Raw genomic sequence first — 18,300 nt, forward strand, 5'->3', positions numbered from 1 at the left:
TCACTAAGGAGAGTAACAGTAGTATAAGGCATCACTAAGGAGAGTAACAGTGGTATAAGGCATCACTAAGGAGAGTAACAGTAGTATAAGGCGTCACTAAGGAGAGTAACAGTAGTATAAGGCGTCACTAAGGAGAGTAACAGTAGTATAAGGCGTCACTAAGTAGAGTAACAGTAGTATAAGGCGTCACTAAGGAGAGTAACAGTAGTATAAGGCGTCACTAAGGAGAGTAACAGTAGTATAAGGCGTCACTAAGGAGAGTAACAGTAGTATAAGGCGTCACTAAGGAGAGTAACAGTAGTATAAGGTGTCACTAAGGAGAGTAACAGTAGTATAAGGCGTCACTAAGTAGAGTAACAGTGGTATAAGGCGTCACTAAGGAGAGTAACAGTAGTATAAGGCGTCACTACGGAGAGTAACAGTGGTATAAGGCGTCACTAAGGAGAGTAACAGTAGTATAAGGCGTCACTAAGGAGAGTAACAGTGGTATAAGGCATCACTAAGGAGAGTAACAGTGGTATAAGGAGTCACTAAGAAGAGTAACAGTAGTATAAGGCGTCACTAACGAGAGTAACAGTGGTATAAGGTGTCACTAAGGAGAGTAACAGTAGTATAAGGCGTCACTAACGAGAGTAACAGTGGTATAAGGTGTCACTAAGGAGAGTAACAGTAGTATAAGGCGTCACTAACGAGAGTAACAGTGGTATAAGGTGTCACTAAGGAGAGTAACAGTAGTATAAGGCGTCACTAAGTAGAGTAACAGTAGTATAAGGCGTCACTAAGAAGAGAAGGCCTCGTTATAACAAGCTATCACCACCCAATGGTATTTGTCCTTGGCCCTGAGTGATATCCTTATCTTCTCCGAACGCCACCTTAAAATTCTTATCAAGTGCATAGTGATTAGTCAAATGTTTCTCGAGAACCGATTATGCATGTATATATATGATATTACACACACACACACATTATATACATGATATATATATATGTATTTTATATAGATTATGCATGTATATATATGATATATTACACACACACATTATATATATATATATATATATATATATATATATATATATATATATATATATATATATATATATGTATATATATATATATATATATATATATATATATATATATATATATATGTATATATATATATATATATATATATATATATATATATATATATATATATATATATATATATATAATATATTGTGTGTGTGTGTGTGTGTGTACTTACCTAATTGTACTTACCTAATTGTGCTTGCGGGGGTTGAGCTCTGGCTCTTTGGTCCCGCCTCTCAACCGTCAATCAACTGGTGTACAGATTCCTGAGCCTACTGGGCTCTATCATATCTACATTTGAAACTGTGAATGGAGTCAGCCTCCACCACATCACTTCCTAATGCATTCCATTTGCTAACTACTCTGACACTGAAAAAGTTCTTTCTAACGTCTCTGTGGCTCATTTGGGTACTCAGCTTCTGTGTGTTCTGTGTACTGTGTGTTCTGTGTGTTCTGTGTACTGTGTGTGTATGTGTGTGTGTGTGTGTGTGTGTGTGTGTGTGTGTGTGTGTGTGCGCGCGCATGCATGGTGCATGTGTGTGTGTGTGTGCGCGCGCATGCATGGTGCATGTGTGTGTGGTGGCGCGCCACAGTTGTTGCCAGGGTGACCTTGATAATCAGTGAGTGGACACTAACACCCCACATCACTTAAGGCAGCGCCTCGCTCTATCAACGGGCCACTGTGAGCGACCTGGTGTAGAGTGCCCCAGTGGCTCAGTCCTGCTGTGCTCTACGTCGACAAAAGCGGCCATTTTAGCCACTCAGCGTCTGGACTTCCCAGCGACTAACACCGCAGGCGTCAAGCTACGACTCTTAACCCAGCTACGGAGCCAAGCGGAGAGCTCATCGTCATGCAGGAAGGTAAGCTACGCGTTATATGATACAAACTTCGCTGGAATTATAATTCTGGTCATACTTATGTACACGGCTTCTTCAATCTGTCCTCGTAACCAACGTTACAAATGCAACCTATTTAAGATTGATTGATTGATGAAGATTAAGCCACCCAAAAGGTGGCACGGGCATGAATAGCCCGTAAGTGGTGGCCCTTAGAGTCGGTATATATATATATATATATATATATATATATATATATATATATATATATATATATATATATATATATATATATATATATATATATATATATATACGTTTTCTATGCATCGGACACGATAGTTTAGGTTCGTTGGTTGGATTCGTTCGTTTCTTGGTTAGGTTAGGTTTGTTTTTTTTACTGAGTGGCACATCAAGAGAACGCGGCGCAGGTGTCAGAATAGAACACCTTGTGAACGCCTGGACCTGCAGGTGCTTCGTCACATGTACTTCTCTCACCTGTGTAATATTATGTAATTATTTTCCAGACGTACGAAAGTTTGATTTTTTTCTGTTTATTAAATAATTTACAATATAAAATTCATATATTACAAAGGAAAATACTACATTATGTATAGTTTATATAATTTTCAGTTTTAGTGAGATAAATGGTATTAGTGAGATAAATGGTATTAGTGAGATAAATGGTATTAGTGAGATAAATGTGTATCAATGAACATACCTAAATCGTCTTTTAACTGATCAATCAAAAATGGATCTAAATTATACAAACCGTTGCTAAATTTCAAATTACTTGATGATTTTGTAATATGTATTATAGCAGATTCATTAATGTTGCTATTTAAAATTATCTTAAAATTCGTAATTGAAGAAGCCATCTCCCAATCAATATGATGAGAACTTTCAGACAAATGTACGAAGCACTAGAGAAGTGACCGTGTCTTACAGAGTATTTATATTTTCGCAACATAAATGAACACCAATAGTCCAAGAAGAGGAGGATGGAAACTTGAGACTCAAATGAGTCATAGGTAAGAAAGTTGTCTTTTAGCATATGAGTTGAGGGAAAATGGAATGCGCTAAAAGAGCAGGTTGGAGAAACACACTCAATTATAATTTTAAAAGTCGGAGTTATTGCATTAAACAACCGGAGAATGGAAAAGCAGGGTCCAAGAGCTTATGCTTGAACCTACAGACACATCTAGGTGAGTACACACACACACACACACACACACACACACACACACACACACACACACACACACACACACACACACACACACACTGGCTGGAGGAGATTGAAGTGAGTGAGCGCACAATATATGAAACGCCTCACAGGACTCCATTCCATTACTTGGAGAGAGCGGCAGTGATGGCGGGCAATCTTGGGATCGTCTTCACAACTTGCCTTGAGGGAGACTCAAGATAGTATTACGAACAAGATAAATATCTGAGACAGCTTTACTCGTAAGTGTGGAAATAGTGGGAGAGAAAGAGAGGACTGAAAACATAGAAAAAGTGATAGAGAGAAGAGACTACTAGCATTAAAGCTTCAAACACTAAGTATCTCAGCTTTAGTGTTACAGACAAGTGATTACCTTCAAGAACGGTGTAGAAGACGACTCTCTGAAAGCCTCTCAATTGGTGCCAGCGTATCACAGGGTAGTGCTTGGTCCCTTCTTGTAACGTGTCTACTTCAACGATGGACTAAAGCCTGAAGCTCTAGTGTAAGCTGGTGGCTGCACTCTACCTTCACCTGCAGAGAGGAAAGTCTCTGTAGATAACCGTGAGTTATCAGTCACAACACGCAACAATATCCCAGTGTTGAAGGTGATGGCACGGAATATTTGAGGCTCGGAAAATAAAAACGATGATAACAAGGCAAAAATTTGGCAACATTGCAACTGGACTGACATATGAATGATTGGCAAGAGTCTACAGCTCTCTGATAAAGTTGACGTATTAGGCATGAAGTGTGATGCTTTAATGACCACGTAGAGACACCTTCTGAACAGAACAAGTACGGTGATACAGAAATATTCAGCAGGGGAGGCAAAGACTCATATAAAGAACTAGCTCTGTCACATCTTGGCAATGAATTTATCAGCATTCTGGACGAGGTGAGAGAGCCGTGGGAGAAGACCTGAGATGTTGATTGATTGATTGATTGATGAAGATTAAGCCACCCAACAGGTGGCATGGGCATGATGGTGGCATGGGCCGTGATGGCCTTACTGTTATGTATAAGGCCAATGTTCTCAGGGTTTCCCACCTGACCAAACTTCCTGGAATTCATAATTGGAAGCCACAACAAAAGGCGCTCAGCCACTAGCAACTTTATGTTGCCTAAACATAGAACATTACTCCATCAGTTTGAATGACATTCACTCCAAAAAATCTACCACTTACGGGCTACTCATGCCCGTGCCACCTCTTGGGTGGCTTAATCTTCGTGAATCATCAGTTGTATTCATTCCTAGGGTGACTTTCATTTGGAACTTAAGCATCATTCCTAATACGAGAGACATGGATATGCACGAAATAAATGTAATCGACCATATGACCATTTTGGTACACAGTCGGAGCCAGCTTCATCCTGTTCCTAACATAATTGTACGTTAATACTAGAGAAAGTTGGTTCTTATTCGATACTAATAATTAGTCTCTTAAATAAATGAGTGTAGAGGATCAGTGTTCTGATGAACTGATGTAGGATAACAGCTCTTAACTTGTTGGCTCATTAAGAACATGAGACTGGAAGGGAGAGTGAGAGAGAGGGGGGAGGGGAAGGGAGAGTGTGTATTTACTATTTGTGTCTGCAGAATCGAACTATTAGCGTTTGGATCCCGCCTTTCTAACCAATTTATTTTTCCTCTACTATACATACTACATATATTTCTCTCTAACACACACCCAATCCCCAGGAAGCAGCCCGTAGCAGCTGTCTAACTCCCAGGAACCTATTTACTGTTAGGTGAACATCAGGGTGAAAGAAACTCTGTCCATTTTCTCCGCCTCCGCCGGGAATCGAACCCGGGCCATTAGGACTACGACACCCAAGCGCTGTCTACTCAGACACGGAGCCTCATGTGGGTGTGTGACTGTGTTGGGTTGTGTGTTTACTCACCTGGTTATACCTACCTAGTTGTACTTGCGGGAGGTTGAGCTGCTTTTTGGTCACGTCTTTCAACTCTCAATCAATTAACTGGTGTACAGGTTCCTAAGCCATTTGGGCTCTATCAGATCTACATTTGAAACTGTGTATGGAGTCACCCTCCACCACACCACTGCCTAATGCATTCCACCTGTTAACTGCTCTGACACTGAAAAAGTTCTTTCTAACATCTCTGTGGCTCATTTGGGTACTCAGTTTCCACCTGTGTCCCCTTGTTCGCGTACCACCCGTGCAAAATAGTTTGTTTTTACGTACTCTGTCAATTCCTCTGTGAATGTTATAGGTGGTGTTCATGTCTTCCCTAGCTCTTTTGTTTTCCAGTGTCGTGAGGTTTAGTTCCAATAACCTTTCCTCGTCGTATCTGGGAAGCGTTCAGTGGTAAGAAGAACTTAAAAGGAAGAATGTCCAGGATTACTACTTTTGTTTTCAGAGATGTTCCTGCGCGGGCCCTAATCCTCTGGCTGCCCCGCGAAGTGTTACTCATTTTAGTCTAAGTTAAGCGGTGGATGAGTGCTGTTGCCTCGTGTGCTGGCTTCAGTAGGATTATGCCCAATGTCTTAAGCAACTTCTACATTATTAAATCTGAGTGGCAACTTTACTTGAAAATGACGGACCAAGTCATAACAAGATACAAAGAGGCTGAGCGAGGATGCAGCAACCATTTACGGTGCGACATACGAAACCTCTACATCTTTTCCTAATCATGGCGGCTTTGTTTATATTTTAATGAAGAGTTTACGAGTTTTGAAGCATTACGATGTTGTTTATAACGACAATAACCTTGTTGACTACAATCGACTTGATAATGATCCAGGAAGGACCGAAACGTCGTCGTCCCTTCACTTTCTAGTGTGTGGTTTGGTCAACATTTTTCAGACACGTTATTGTGACTTTTATGTGCAATAATAACCTTTGGGTTATGAAGACTGGAGCTCGTAAACTGTTTAAAATATATATATATATATAAACAGAGCCGCCATCATTATGGAAAGATCAATAGATTTCGTATGTCGTAAAATAAATGCTTGGTGAATCTTGACCTTAATCAGCAGACACTCCACGTTGTCAATACATCACCAAGCCATTAACGTAATTTTTATTGTAATTAACATGCATTGTTATGAGATATTTTTCACTACTGTCATTAATGAGGCACATGTGTGTGTGTGTGTGTGTGTGTGCCCGTCAGAGCTGGAGTCAGATGTGGCAGTGGTTGGAGCAGGCGTTCACGGGTCGTGCGCGGCGCTGCACCTGGCCAGGGCGGGACGGCGCACCATACTTCTCGAGCAGGTACTGCGCAGCCCCACAATAAGTTACAGCCCCGCTCCTGTGCCAGGTAAGGCCACTACGGGCTCACCATAGCCCGTGCTACTTTGAACTGTTTGTTCCCAGTAGCTAAATCTATAACAACAACAACAACGCGCAGCCCTCCGCTCTCACCACCAAAGATCACAGTGATGAAGGTTAAGCCACCCAAGAGGTGGCACGGGCATGAATAGCCCGTAATCAAAGATCACATTCACTCCAAAAAAATCTACCACTTATTCATGCCGGTATCACCTCTTGGGTGACTTAATTCTTCATCAACCAACCAATCAATGTCCCCCTGCTCAATTGGCCGGAAATAGATGGAGTAGCAATGGGTCCAGCTCGTGGCGTTTTCCTGTGTAATTTCGAGAATTTTCATTATTTTCCTATTTTCATTTATTTGTTTAAATGAAAATAGGCAGCCGCACTAGTTCGCTCTCATTAACCAGACCTACGTCGACCAGTTCCCTTGTAGCAAAACATGAATTTCTTCTCGGTAACCTTCCTAGTGACCACTCGCCCCTTGCCCTCAGTTCCCAGTGCCTCACACCAGAGGCAGCAGTCACGGCCAGAGCCGGATCACTCGTACAGCGAACGACGGCATTCCGGCCCTGGAGCCCATCATGAGGGACGCCCTCACCCAGTGGCAGCGCCTCCAGGAGCAGGCCGGAGACACCCTCTTCAGGTACTGACTCTGCATATATTTGTCATTGACTTTCTGGATCACGTTAAACTGAATGGTATATCTATATATATATTTTTTTAGTTACTTGGCCTATATAATGTAATTTATTATGTCTGCTTGCGCTTATTGCAGACCTGCACCAATGTTGGCGATGAGCCGCGGGGATCAGCGGCCAATCTTGGAGAAGTGTGCCCAGTCGGTGGAGGAAGCTGGGTACACACCCGTCTGGTTGCCTCCAGCCACCGTCCTTAGCAAGTTTGGGTTAGTGGCTGAGTGGTGGACCATGTGTGTGGTTGCTGCGGTGCTGCTCGAGTACCAGCAAACACAGTCAAAGATCATGTGGTTGGGAAAAAAGATCAACACACCCAATCATAGCCTAAACCCAAACTTTGCATTTTTTTTCTATATAATCAGTTCGTCGAAGATTTAGACTAATAATATCTTTAATTCCTCCGGCAGGATAACAATCCCAAATGATAGTCTAGCCGTTGTTGACACTTCTGCCGGGGTCCTCATGGCTGACAAGTGTGTAGCAGCAATCCAGGTGTGTGTGTCGGGCTTTATGTTGTCGTAATTATGCATTTATTAAAGTAAACCTCAAAGCCAGTATAACTAATAATCTTTATGATGATCCATATAGTTTTTTTATTCCATTATGATTACTTTGCTGCAACTAGGTCTTGGTTATTATCTCCCTCAGCGGCTGTTTCGCGAGGCAGGGGGGCGGATGGTGGACAACTGGCCGGTGGAGGGTGTTGAGGTGGGTCCCGACGGCTCGGTGAAGATCACGGGGCGTCGGGGCACGGTGCGGGCGGGCACTGTGGTCTTGTGCCCCGGGCCCTGGGCAGGACCACTCCTGGCCAAGCTGGGGGTTCATATTCCTCTCAGGTCAGCGCTAATGTCAACACAATAATGTTTAATCCTTTTTAAGCAGGTTTATACTTTTCCTCCCCCCCCCCCCCTTCCCCCTCTCTCTCTCTCTCTCTCTCTCTCTCTCTCTCTCTCTCTCTCTCTCTCTCTCTCTCTCTCTCTCTCTCTCTCTCTCTCTCTCTCTCTCTCTCTCTCTCTCTCTCTCTCTTTCTCTCTCTCTCTATGCCTCTTACATTCGCTTCACATGCACTTTTCACTCACCTTTTATATCTCGATTTCTCTATATTTGTCCACATTTATATATGATTTTTCTTACAATATTAAATGTTACATATTAATCTTGCTTGCTTCATGCGAGGCACCTCAGAACCCAAAACCTGACAAAAGCTAAACAAAAGGACTATGAAAGTTTAGGCTCCTTGATGTATTTTTGATCAAAAGACTTGACATATAGGTGGATGGATGACGGGATCAATCCTTTCGATGCTTTTATGCTTCGAAGAGCATGTTGCTGTGGAGGATAATAATAATATGGATCTTTGTATCCATATTGTTTAGATCTTTGTATTAAGATTGTAAGTCCAAGATTCTATAAATTAGATAGCTTTATAACTGGTAAGATTTATGATAGGTATAAAATTGTGTAAGGAATAATTGTATGTGTATTACATTCCAAGAAATAGGTAATAGCCATTTAATTGTTTATGGATCCTTATCTACTCAAGTGTAGTGGGGTATATAATCCCAAACCCCCGTCTTCTCTGTCCACGGGAGACATCTCCCGTCACGCAGGGTGCAGTCGCACCTCCACAGATCTCCAGTATCAGCTCTTGATACTGGTAATGGCTCAAAAGGGCCACCACTTACCATGGGCACTTATTCATGCCCGTGCCATCTTTTGGGTGGCTTAATCTTTATCATCAATCTTCTCTGTCTGGATTCCCTGGTAATGTGTTGAAATACGAAAACGTTCCTTCAGCAAAGTAAAACGATTATGCGACTGGGCACTGTAATGTATTGGGAAAACTTGAAAACTTACGGCTGATTGATTTGATATAACAAAATTTGAATTATTGTTTACTTTTTACTGATGTTAAAAATTGCTACTTTAAATCGTGTGGGTGTATATGGTAGCGAGAATTACACTTAAAAGTTAATAAAAAGTATCTACGCTATCAACAACGTAGATAGCAACCATTAAGCAAAAATTCCGTCACTAAAAACATACATTCAATCTTACATGATTGTCAGTAATCACTCTTAGAATATTCTTTGATATTTGATTATTTGAAAGGTTTTCATGATACTTAAAAGGCATGATATAAAATGAATGATGTTCCCAAAAATTTCGGTTGACACGCGATAAAAAATTTCATCGAAGATTTGGCGATTTTGGCGCGCTCACTTGAACATGGTTGCCCTTCCCTGACCTAGACTATAATATGTACGGTGTTTGTTTACCGTGATAGTCATGACAATATCATTACAAAGGTTGCCTATCAGTGTTGGCAGTCATGGAACTATGATTTTGACAGAGTGGAGAAGATCTCCGTGTTCTACTGGCGCATCGACGACCCCACCTACACCACCACCTCCTTCATAGACTACCACGACCCCAAGGGACACTTCTACGGACTACCGGAGCTCGAGTACCCGGGTCTTGTTAAGGTCAGTGCTTACATCGTGTCCTACGGGCTCACCATAGCCCGTGATACTTGGAACTTTTTGTTCCAAGTAGCGAATCTTTAACGACAACAACATCGCGTCAACATTGATAATAATAATATTATTAATTATAATTATTAATAATATTATATTATATTAATATTATATTAATAATAATATTATATTAATAATATTAATTATTAATAATAATATACACCAAATAACAACAACAAAAATATTCTGGTGTTTACATTTATACTTTGTTTTCAATGTAATTTAAATACTTAATGCTACAAAATTTTGAATTGTTTGACAGGTATTGAAAAAACATGTTTCTCGAAGTTACGAGTATTTTTCTTATAGGGTATTGATTATATGTATACATCACGAGCACATATATGACAAAAATCATTGTACATCATGACCTCAGCTCAGCATCATCGACAGGTACATGGGGCTAGAGGTACACACGTCCACAGAACAATTCAAAATTGTACAAAATTGTAAAATTGTACAAAGTTGTACAAGATTGTAAAATTGTACAAATTGTAAAATTGTACAAAAGTGTACAGGGGACTTGGAATGGGAAGAGCATGTCAGGGACACGTTCAGACCCCCACGACAACTTTTGGAACTGTTTACACAGCTTAATATTTAAAAAAACAAACATGTAAACAAAAATTCTTATACTTTTCTAAGATAGATGTAGCCCTCGACCTGCGTGACTAGGTGAGGCTTTAACCCTCTCTCATAATAGGATTAGGCTTTAAGCCTTCACTCAAGGTGACTGGGTCTGACTTTGGTCATCTTCCTGTGCCACAGCTAGGAAATGCTCTGCCTGTCGGCTGCCTGAGACGCCATGGCCGTGTCGATATTTTGCCAGGAAGGAAGAGTACCAGATCAGATAGCACTTTCATCCTGCCGCGTTCGTCACAAGTCATAGAACATGCAAAGTCATACACACTGAGCATTTTCATGTATATTTTCCCTAGTGCCTTCAACGACTTCTGCTAACCCAACCACTCGGGCTGGACGGTAGAGTGACGGTCTCGCTTCATGCAGGTCGGCGTTTAATCCCCGACCATCCAAGTGGTTGGGGCACCATTCCTTTCCCCCCACCCGTCCCATCCTAAATCCTTATCCTGACCCCTTCCCAGTGCTATATAGTCGTAATGGCTTGGCACTCTCTTCTGATAGTTCTGTTGTCTACTTCCCTGCCCGTCCCTCCTTCCCACAGGTGGTGTACCACGGGGGCCCAGAGGTCAAGCCGGAGGAACGTGACGAAGGGGATAACAGGGATATAAAGGAGGCGACGAAGACCTACGTCAAGGAGAGGTTCCCCTTCCTCCACCCGCACCCTGCCATCGAGGAGACCTGCATGTACACAGTACGTCCCCAGATCATAACAATATATTCAATAGACTCGTGTATAAATATATTGTAGGGATATTCATTGGATCATACATATACAAATGTCAGTTATGCATACTGGACTGGGTTATATATCTATATCTCTAAGAGGGAACAGATATACTGTGTGTATATATATATATATATATATATATATATATATATATATATATATATATATATATATATATATATATATATATATATATAATCCAAGTAGCATTGTGTCAGGGGACTATAGTATGCCAAAGAGCATAGTGAAACTCACGGTGGCTGGGGGTGAGAAACTGTGTTGGGCAATTGAACACCAAACCCAGCCATAAAGCACTCTGGGAGCTCTATTTGAGCTGAATATTATCAGTGGGAATCCTGCATTGCAACGTTACATAACACTCACAATGAAGATTTAGCGAGACTCCTTAATGGTGATTGTCAACTGCTGTAGGGGGGGGACCAGACTGTATTGTGTTGCTATGGTGGTAGTTGTGGTTATTGTGGTATTGGTAGGGGGGGGGGGTTATTGTGGTGTGTTGCTAGGGGTGGTAGTTGTGGTTGTAGTGGTGTGTGTTGCTATGGCGGTGGATATAGTGTTTCAGTGGTTACAGTGATAGTGGGGAGTGATGGTGGGTGTGTCAGTAGTGATAGTGAAGGTGGATATTTCTGCTACAGTAGGGTGATGCTCCTGACTCATCTCCCCAGCGTTAACGTTTTATAATATCCAACACAAACTCTAATCCCAGAAACTCCGGGAAACTTAACGATTCGTTTAGAGATTCACGCGAGTCTCTCTACGGCGGGTGACCTCATAAACGTAGCGTGAGACGACATGGGACCTCATAAACGTAGCGTGGGACGACATGTGACCTCATAAACGTAGAGTGAGACGACATGTGACCTCATATACGTAGCGTGAGACGACATGTGACCTCATAAACGTAGCGTGAGACGACATGTGACCTCATAAATGGGACATAGGGGAGCCTTCCGGTAAATTTGCCTAAGATCTATGAAGTGAAAGTTAATTTGATGAGGATTTTAGAGCTAAGGAATAATTAGGAGAGAGAGACGAGGAATTATTTAGCAAGACCATTAGGGGTTAAGAAATTATTTCGCATTGATCTGAGGGGAGAGGGAATACTTGGCAAGTCCACAGCATCATTTTATCGTTGTGGACTTGATAAATGTATTAATGTATAATATCATGTAAGAGAGAATTGACGCAAACTGACACACATTGTCATAGGGGCTCACACAAACTGACATTCATATTGCTATAGGGCTGACGCAATCAGGCACTGTTAGGACTCGCTCATACAGGCATCGTCAGAGGGCTGACGCAAACAGGCATAGTTAGGTGGCTGACTCAAACTGGCATTGTCCGAGAGATTACACAAACTGGCACTGTTCAGGTGGCTGACACCCTTTTCTTTTCTGGTCACCTGATGAGGTAAGGGTGGCAGTGGGTGGGTGAGGGCGTGGAGGAGGACATGGGGGGGGGGAGAGCGTGGGTGAGAGCGTGTTGCAGGTGGGTTCAGTTACTGACAGTGTGGTGCTTGACGTGTTCGCGTGTACCTGTGTAGTCGACTTCGGAAGTCTGGGTGGCTGATTTGGTATCTCGTGACCTCATCATTGAAGGAGGGGGGGGTCATTGCTGGTTGGGGGAGAAGGGGGGTGCTTTATTTTCCCATGCCTCGGTTCCTCATCTATTTTACCGTACAAGTTTCCGTTTCCAATTTTCTATTCCTGTATTCTCTTCCTTTGCAAATGCTCCTTGTTTGGGAAAGACGCCAGAGAAGCTTCTTGGGATCTTCTTGCTATTGTATTGTTAGTTTACACTAGTGGAACCCTCTTGACGATCTCCTGCTAAACTTTAATTGAAATTGGTCGTATTTTGTTCTATTTTGTGCCTGGTAATAGGAGCTAAATCTTGACAAAATCATGTGATTTATGTTGAGCTTCATCTGAATGGATCCTGTAGCATAGGGATCTACGTCCTCAGTTCATAAACGATGTACCCGAGAAGGGCAGAAACGGTTGAGCACGTTTCCTTTCACCTACAAGGAAAAATAGGGAGATGGGAGTTAGAAAACTGTTGTGGTTTGCTTCCAGGAGGTCAGTGGCTGGCCCACGAGGTTCCTTCCTCTTCCACGGGTCTGTTCCACCCACTTAGAATTTTAGGCTCTCAAGATGTACCATTTATTTCTTGTTTATGTTGTCCTGTCATGAGGGGCTGAGGGATACTTGTGTAATGCTTCCTTCAGCACACTTGGCTTGTCTGTGTCGCGTTCTTCTCTGACGTCCCCAGTGTCTTGAAGTATCTCAAGTCACCAATCAACTCTTCTTTCTCACCTTGGCACTCTACTTTGGCGATTTCACACGACTTCACATGTTTCACATCGATTTCATTTGGTTTCACATAGTTTCACTTGATTTCACATAATTTCATTTGTTTTCACATGGTTTTCACATAGTTTCACTTGGTTTCACATTGTTTCACATAGTTTCACTTGGTTATTACATATGATTACATATTGCTTTACATGGTTTCATAACTTTTCATATCTTTTCATATGATTTTGTATGGTTTAACATAGTTTCTTATTTTTTCGCTAACTTCCCTCCCCACTACGTTCACATCCCTGTATCGTTTGTTTCCTTAAAAGTAACTCTGTATTTTCACGTAGATTTTTTCAAGTTCCCTACATCCGTTCCTTCCTGTCATTCTCATTCTTCTACATTCTGTGATATTTATCAGACCTTAAGGTCTTTCTTGTTTTGTTGTCAAGGTGTTTTTGTTTAATTTATTTGTTTCACAAGTTAGTGTCTTTGATGCGCTAAAAGGCAGATCGGAATGCCTAGTTGCAAAAAGTTAATTCTTTGTTTTATATGTTTCTAAGGATTGAATTCCTTTTGCTTGTCCACTTTATCTCGTTTCTTGTTACCTCATCTCGTGTTCCTGTTTCTTCCCCCCCCCCCCCCCTCTCTCTCTCTCTCTCTCTCTCTCTCTCTCTCTCTCTCTCTCTCTCTCTCTCTCTCTCTCTCTCTCTCTCTCTCTCTCTCTCTCTCTCTCTCTCTCTCTCTCTCTCTCTCTCTCTCCTCTCTCTCTCTCTCTCCTCTCTCTCTCTCTCTCTCTCTCTCTCTCTCTCTCTCTCTCTCTCTCTCTCTCTCTCTCTCTCTCTCTCTCTCTCTCTCTCTCTCTCTCTCTCTCTCTCTCTCTCTCGTTACTTCATTTATTTAGATGTATGAGAGTGGCACAACTGGCTGACCCACATAATACCAACATGTGTAAAATGCAAACTAACGAAATGTCTCATATTCTGCGTGTCTTCTGCAGTGGACGCCGGATAAGCAGTTCGTGGTGGATCGCCATCCAGTGTACAAGAACGTCATCTTTGCATGCGGCTTCTCAGGTGAGTTGTGTGTTCGTGCTCCTCGCATGTCGCTGCTTTTACTGTTCTTAGTGTAGCCAGTTCCAGTTGTTTTGGCGGATCTTATGGAGGAAAGTTTGTCTTGGTGTGTCTCCAGCTTCCACCCGGGTGTGTTTCCCGGGTGTGTTGTCACTTTGAACTTTGTCTCTTTATCCATCCTGTTTATTCCTCTTAATATATCGCACGTTTTTATCATATCTCCACTGATTTGCCATTTTTTTTACAACGTAGTGATTGTGTTCACTCAAAATTTTACTCAAGGTCATACACGGCAGTTCTGAGACAAGTCTTGTTGCTTATCTCTACATTTTCTAATGTTATTTTAGAATGTTTAAGGTCTGGACTCATGCTCAAGGATTAGTCTTACCACAGTTTGTGTATAGTTCTGAAAGTCTATTTATCTAGGGTTCCTAAAGTCATCGTGGTGTTGGATACTTTGGTGTCCGTTGTATACGATGTTTGATTATTGCGTTCTTCGGGCAGCTGGTTTGGTGTTTATACTCCCAGTCCCACATGCTTCTCTGTCACTGTCTTCGGGAAGTGGCAGCCTCCTTGCCTGGCACTGTCGAGTGTGGGCTCCTGACGCAACACTCTTATCCACTTTATCTCGTTTCTTGCTGCCTTATCTCGTGTTCCTGTTTCTTCTCTCTCTCTCTCTCTCTCTCTCTCTCTCTCTCTCTCTCTCTCTCTCTCTCTCTCTCTCTCTGTTTCTCTGCAGAGAGAGTGTGATCTCTGCTTCCTCTGTGGCTCAATCTTCCCGAGAAATTATCTCTTTCTTTTGTTTTCTTACGCCGACAGAGTATCAGGATTTAATTATATTCATTGTGTGTTGTACTAATTTGTTGTTCGATGTCAATTTGTTTCTGTTTTCTTATTCAATGTTTATACCTGACTGTCAATTTCTTGCCTTCATTTCCCTACATATTTGTTTGATTGTTTCTTGTTTTCTGAATACTTACACATTGGGTGGTTCCAGTTCCTCCTTACACTTTTCTAACCCTTAAGTAACTTTCTCACTTATGCTGTTCACGAAGTATTTCCTTGTATATCATTACCTAGCCCCTCATGATGGGCAGCATATAGGTTCGCTGATTTCCTCTACAGAAAACTAGATTTTCTTTTGAGTTAACATTCTCGGTGCTTGATACATAGTATCCTTTTAAGTACAAATATTACGACTATCAGACTTATCTTGTGAGGAAGACGTCCAGCTGAAGCAGACTGCGAGACGAGCACCAAAGTAGTCTCTGACACACTTGCACGTTACTGAGTTTTCACAGCATTATTTGGAAGACATTTATGCCACGGTAAGGATCACGGGTCAGAGCTATATATATATATATATATATATATATATATATATATATATATATATATATATATATATATATATATATATATATATATATATATATGTACTACCAGTTGCTAGTAAGGGCAGTCATAATGGTAGGGGTGATGTTAGCAGTAATAGCAGCGGCATTAGTGTGAGAATCTAGCTAGTAACTAGTGATGACAGTCATAGCGTTAGTTGTAGTAATTATAGTATTAGTAGCAGTAGTACTAGTGTAAGGAACTAACTACTTACTAGTGGTGTTTGGTGGTAGTGGTAGCAGCAGCTATGGTAGTTCACAGTGTGGGGGTTCATTATCTATACTTTGAGATTTATATTCACGCTAGTTAATACTGTATAATGTATTCATTAATGTTTATTCCGGTTGGTAGTACTCACCTAGTTGTGTTTGCGGGGGTTGAGCTCTGGCTCTTTGGTCCCGGCTCTCAACTGTCAATCAACTGGTATACAGATAGTGTGTGTGTGTGTGCAGAGGTGGTAGAGACTGAGGAGAGAGCCTTCACCTTTCTCACCATATATACCAGGTATGGCCCCAAACCTTTCTAGAGATTTGAGAAAAACTTCTGCAGCAGAAAAGTGTAGCAGGCATTCCATCTTCTTCTTTTTTCCGCACCCTCCCTCCTTCCTTCTCATTCTCTCTCTCTCTCTTTCTCTCCCTTCCTCCCTCTTTCGCTATTTTTGGCTGGCTTCCCCCGCCATGCCTGCCAGTCACCCCCCCCCAGCACGCAATACCTTGCTCTATCAAGCTGGCCGCCCACCCCCTCCCCCACGCCCACCCCCACCCTCACGCCCACCCCCACCCTCACGCCCACCCCCACCCTAAGGCCTACCCCAACCCCCTCCCTCTCAGCCTCCTCCGGGAAATCCATTTACGGTAACTCTCCTGCTATGTCTCCCTCTCTCACCTCCCCAGGTGTGTCTCCCTCTCTCACTCCCCCCCCCCCATCCTCCCTCAAGATGTTTGAATTCTATGTTTACTCACTGTGTACTCTAAAGAGCCTCCCCCCCCCGCCCCCCCTCCATCCCCCGAACTCATTCCATGATCCGTGTTCACTATAACAGCTGATCTTGCACTCTTGGTTAACTCAGTCTCCCTAGAGACATTGATGAAGGAACTTCAGGCGTCCGTTTGTACTCTATATTTGGCTTCCATCTGATGCTCCTCTTCGGGTACTCTAAGATTTACTCCTTCGTGCTCTTGTACTTCAGACTCTACTTCCTTATCGCTTGGTACTCCAGGACTTGTTTACTCACCTTCTTGTACTCTTAAGACCTCATTATTCCTCTCCCAGTACTCTAGGACCTCTTCCCCACCCCCTTCTCCTTGTATTCCAAGACCTCTTCTCTCCTTTACTTGTACTCCAATACCTGCTTTCTTTTCAACTTCTTCCAACTCTTCTTCAGAATGGTGGCGTTCACTAGTTTATGTAAATTAATATAATGTGAGCAGCACGACTCCAGTCCGCTCGATACTCGCCGGGACAGAACTGGGGTCTGTCCCGGCGAGTACATACACACATATCTGTGTACAAATACACAGAGTCAGTGTTTGAGTGTTTGAACAGATATGTATACGCTTCTTTCTCTGTCACTTTACGGGCTATTCATGCCCGTGCCACCTTTTGGGTGGTTCCAGCAAGATACAGCTCCGCTCATGTGCCAGGTAAGTCCACTTCGGGCTCACCATTGTCCGTGCTACTTGGAACGTTTTGTTCCGAGTAGCTGAATCTAAAACAACAATCTTGGGGTGGCTTAATCTTCATCAGTCAATCAATCAGTCACTCACTCTCCTCCTTCACCCTCAGGCTCGGGTTTCAAGATCGCCCCAACCATCGGCCAGGAGCTGTGTCGTCTAGTACTGGAGGAGCCCACTGTCTTTGACCTCTCGGCCTTCTCAGCCTCAAGGTTCTCTACCGGGAGCAAGTAGCAACTTAGACATGCGATGTTGCATCTCCTGAGATGTCAAGCAGGAACTCTCACCTTATTTTATATTCCTCCCTGTAACTGAGAGGTGACAGGAAGAGTGGGAAGCCAGAAGGAGAATGTTAAGGGAAACTGGGAGAGGGAGACTACAGTCGTGACTGTAATTTGTAATTAAGAATGACAGTGTAATGTGGTTAAATTTTTTTATTCCATTCCTTTGGTGGCTTGACAGGTTGTTGTCCTGGTCTTTTGTGTATATACTATACGCACTCAGTAACTAACTCACTAACTAGTAACTAACTCACTAACTAGTAACTAACTCACTAACTAGTAACTAACACGCACCAGCATACTCCTGTAATGTTGTAAAAGCTTCGGGAAATGAGTTAAACAATATAATAATAAACATGAAGATATTTCAGATGATTCTACCACATAATAAACACAAAAGGTTAACATGGGCGCCCGTACGCCTGCCGTGATAGTACCTGCAGCTGCTGTGCACGGAATGTATAACTTATGCACTCTTGTAATCCACGAAAAAGTCCACTTTTGAGCCTACTGGAAATTC

General features: G+C 42.3%; 1 protein-coding gene across 2 annotated transcripts; it reads left to right on the forward strand.

Annotated features, from left to right (window-relative positions):
• Positions 1-1,648: 1,648 nt before the first annotated feature.
• LOC123772393 (peroxisomal sarcosine oxidase) lies at positions 1,649-17,922 on the forward strand. 2 transcript variants are annotated; one of them, XM_069325847.1, is made up of 10 exons: positions 1,793-1,935; positions 6,276-6,376; positions 6,928-7,079; positions 7,212-7,340; positions 7,539-7,623; positions 7,780-7,967; positions 9,485-9,617; positions 10,852-11,001; positions 14,359-14,434; positions 17,612-17,922. In XM_069325847.1, exons 1-10 carry the CDS (start codon positions 1,926-1,928, stop codon positions 17,731-17,733), a joined length of 1,146 nt encoding a protein of 381 aa, XP_069181948.1. In that variant the 5' UTR covers positions 1,793-1,925; the 3' UTR covers positions 17,734-17,922. The 2 variants fall into 2 exon arrangements, with proteins under 2 accessions (XP_069181949.1, XP_069181948.1); XM_069325848.1 differs by lacking the exon at positions 6,276-6,376 and having other exon boundaries at positions 1,649-1,935.
• Positions 17,923-18,300: the final 378 nt, after the last annotated feature.

The sequence above is a fragment of the Procambarus clarkii genome, chromosome 17 (genome assembly GCF_040958095.1).
Source record: "Procambarus clarkii isolate CNS0578487 chromosome 17, FALCON_Pclarkii_2.0, whole genome shotgun sequence".
In the NCBI taxonomy this organism is placed as follows: Eukaryota; Metazoa; Arthropoda; class Malacostraca; order Decapoda; family Cambaridae; genus Procambarus; species Procambarus clarkii.

What these genes read in the sequence shown, in the direction of transcription:
- LOC123772393 (XM_069325847.1), top strand. An exon ending in GCCGGAGACACCCTCTTCAG is followed by an intron (nt 7,080 to 7,211) that starts GTACTGACTCTG and finishes CGCTTATTGCAG; the next exon opens with ACCTGCACCAATGTTGGCGA. An exon ending in GGGGTTCATATTCCTCTCAG is followed by an intron (nt 7,968 to 9,484) that starts GTCAGCGCTAAT and finishes TGATTTTGACAG; the next exon opens with AGTGGAGAAGATCTCCGTGT.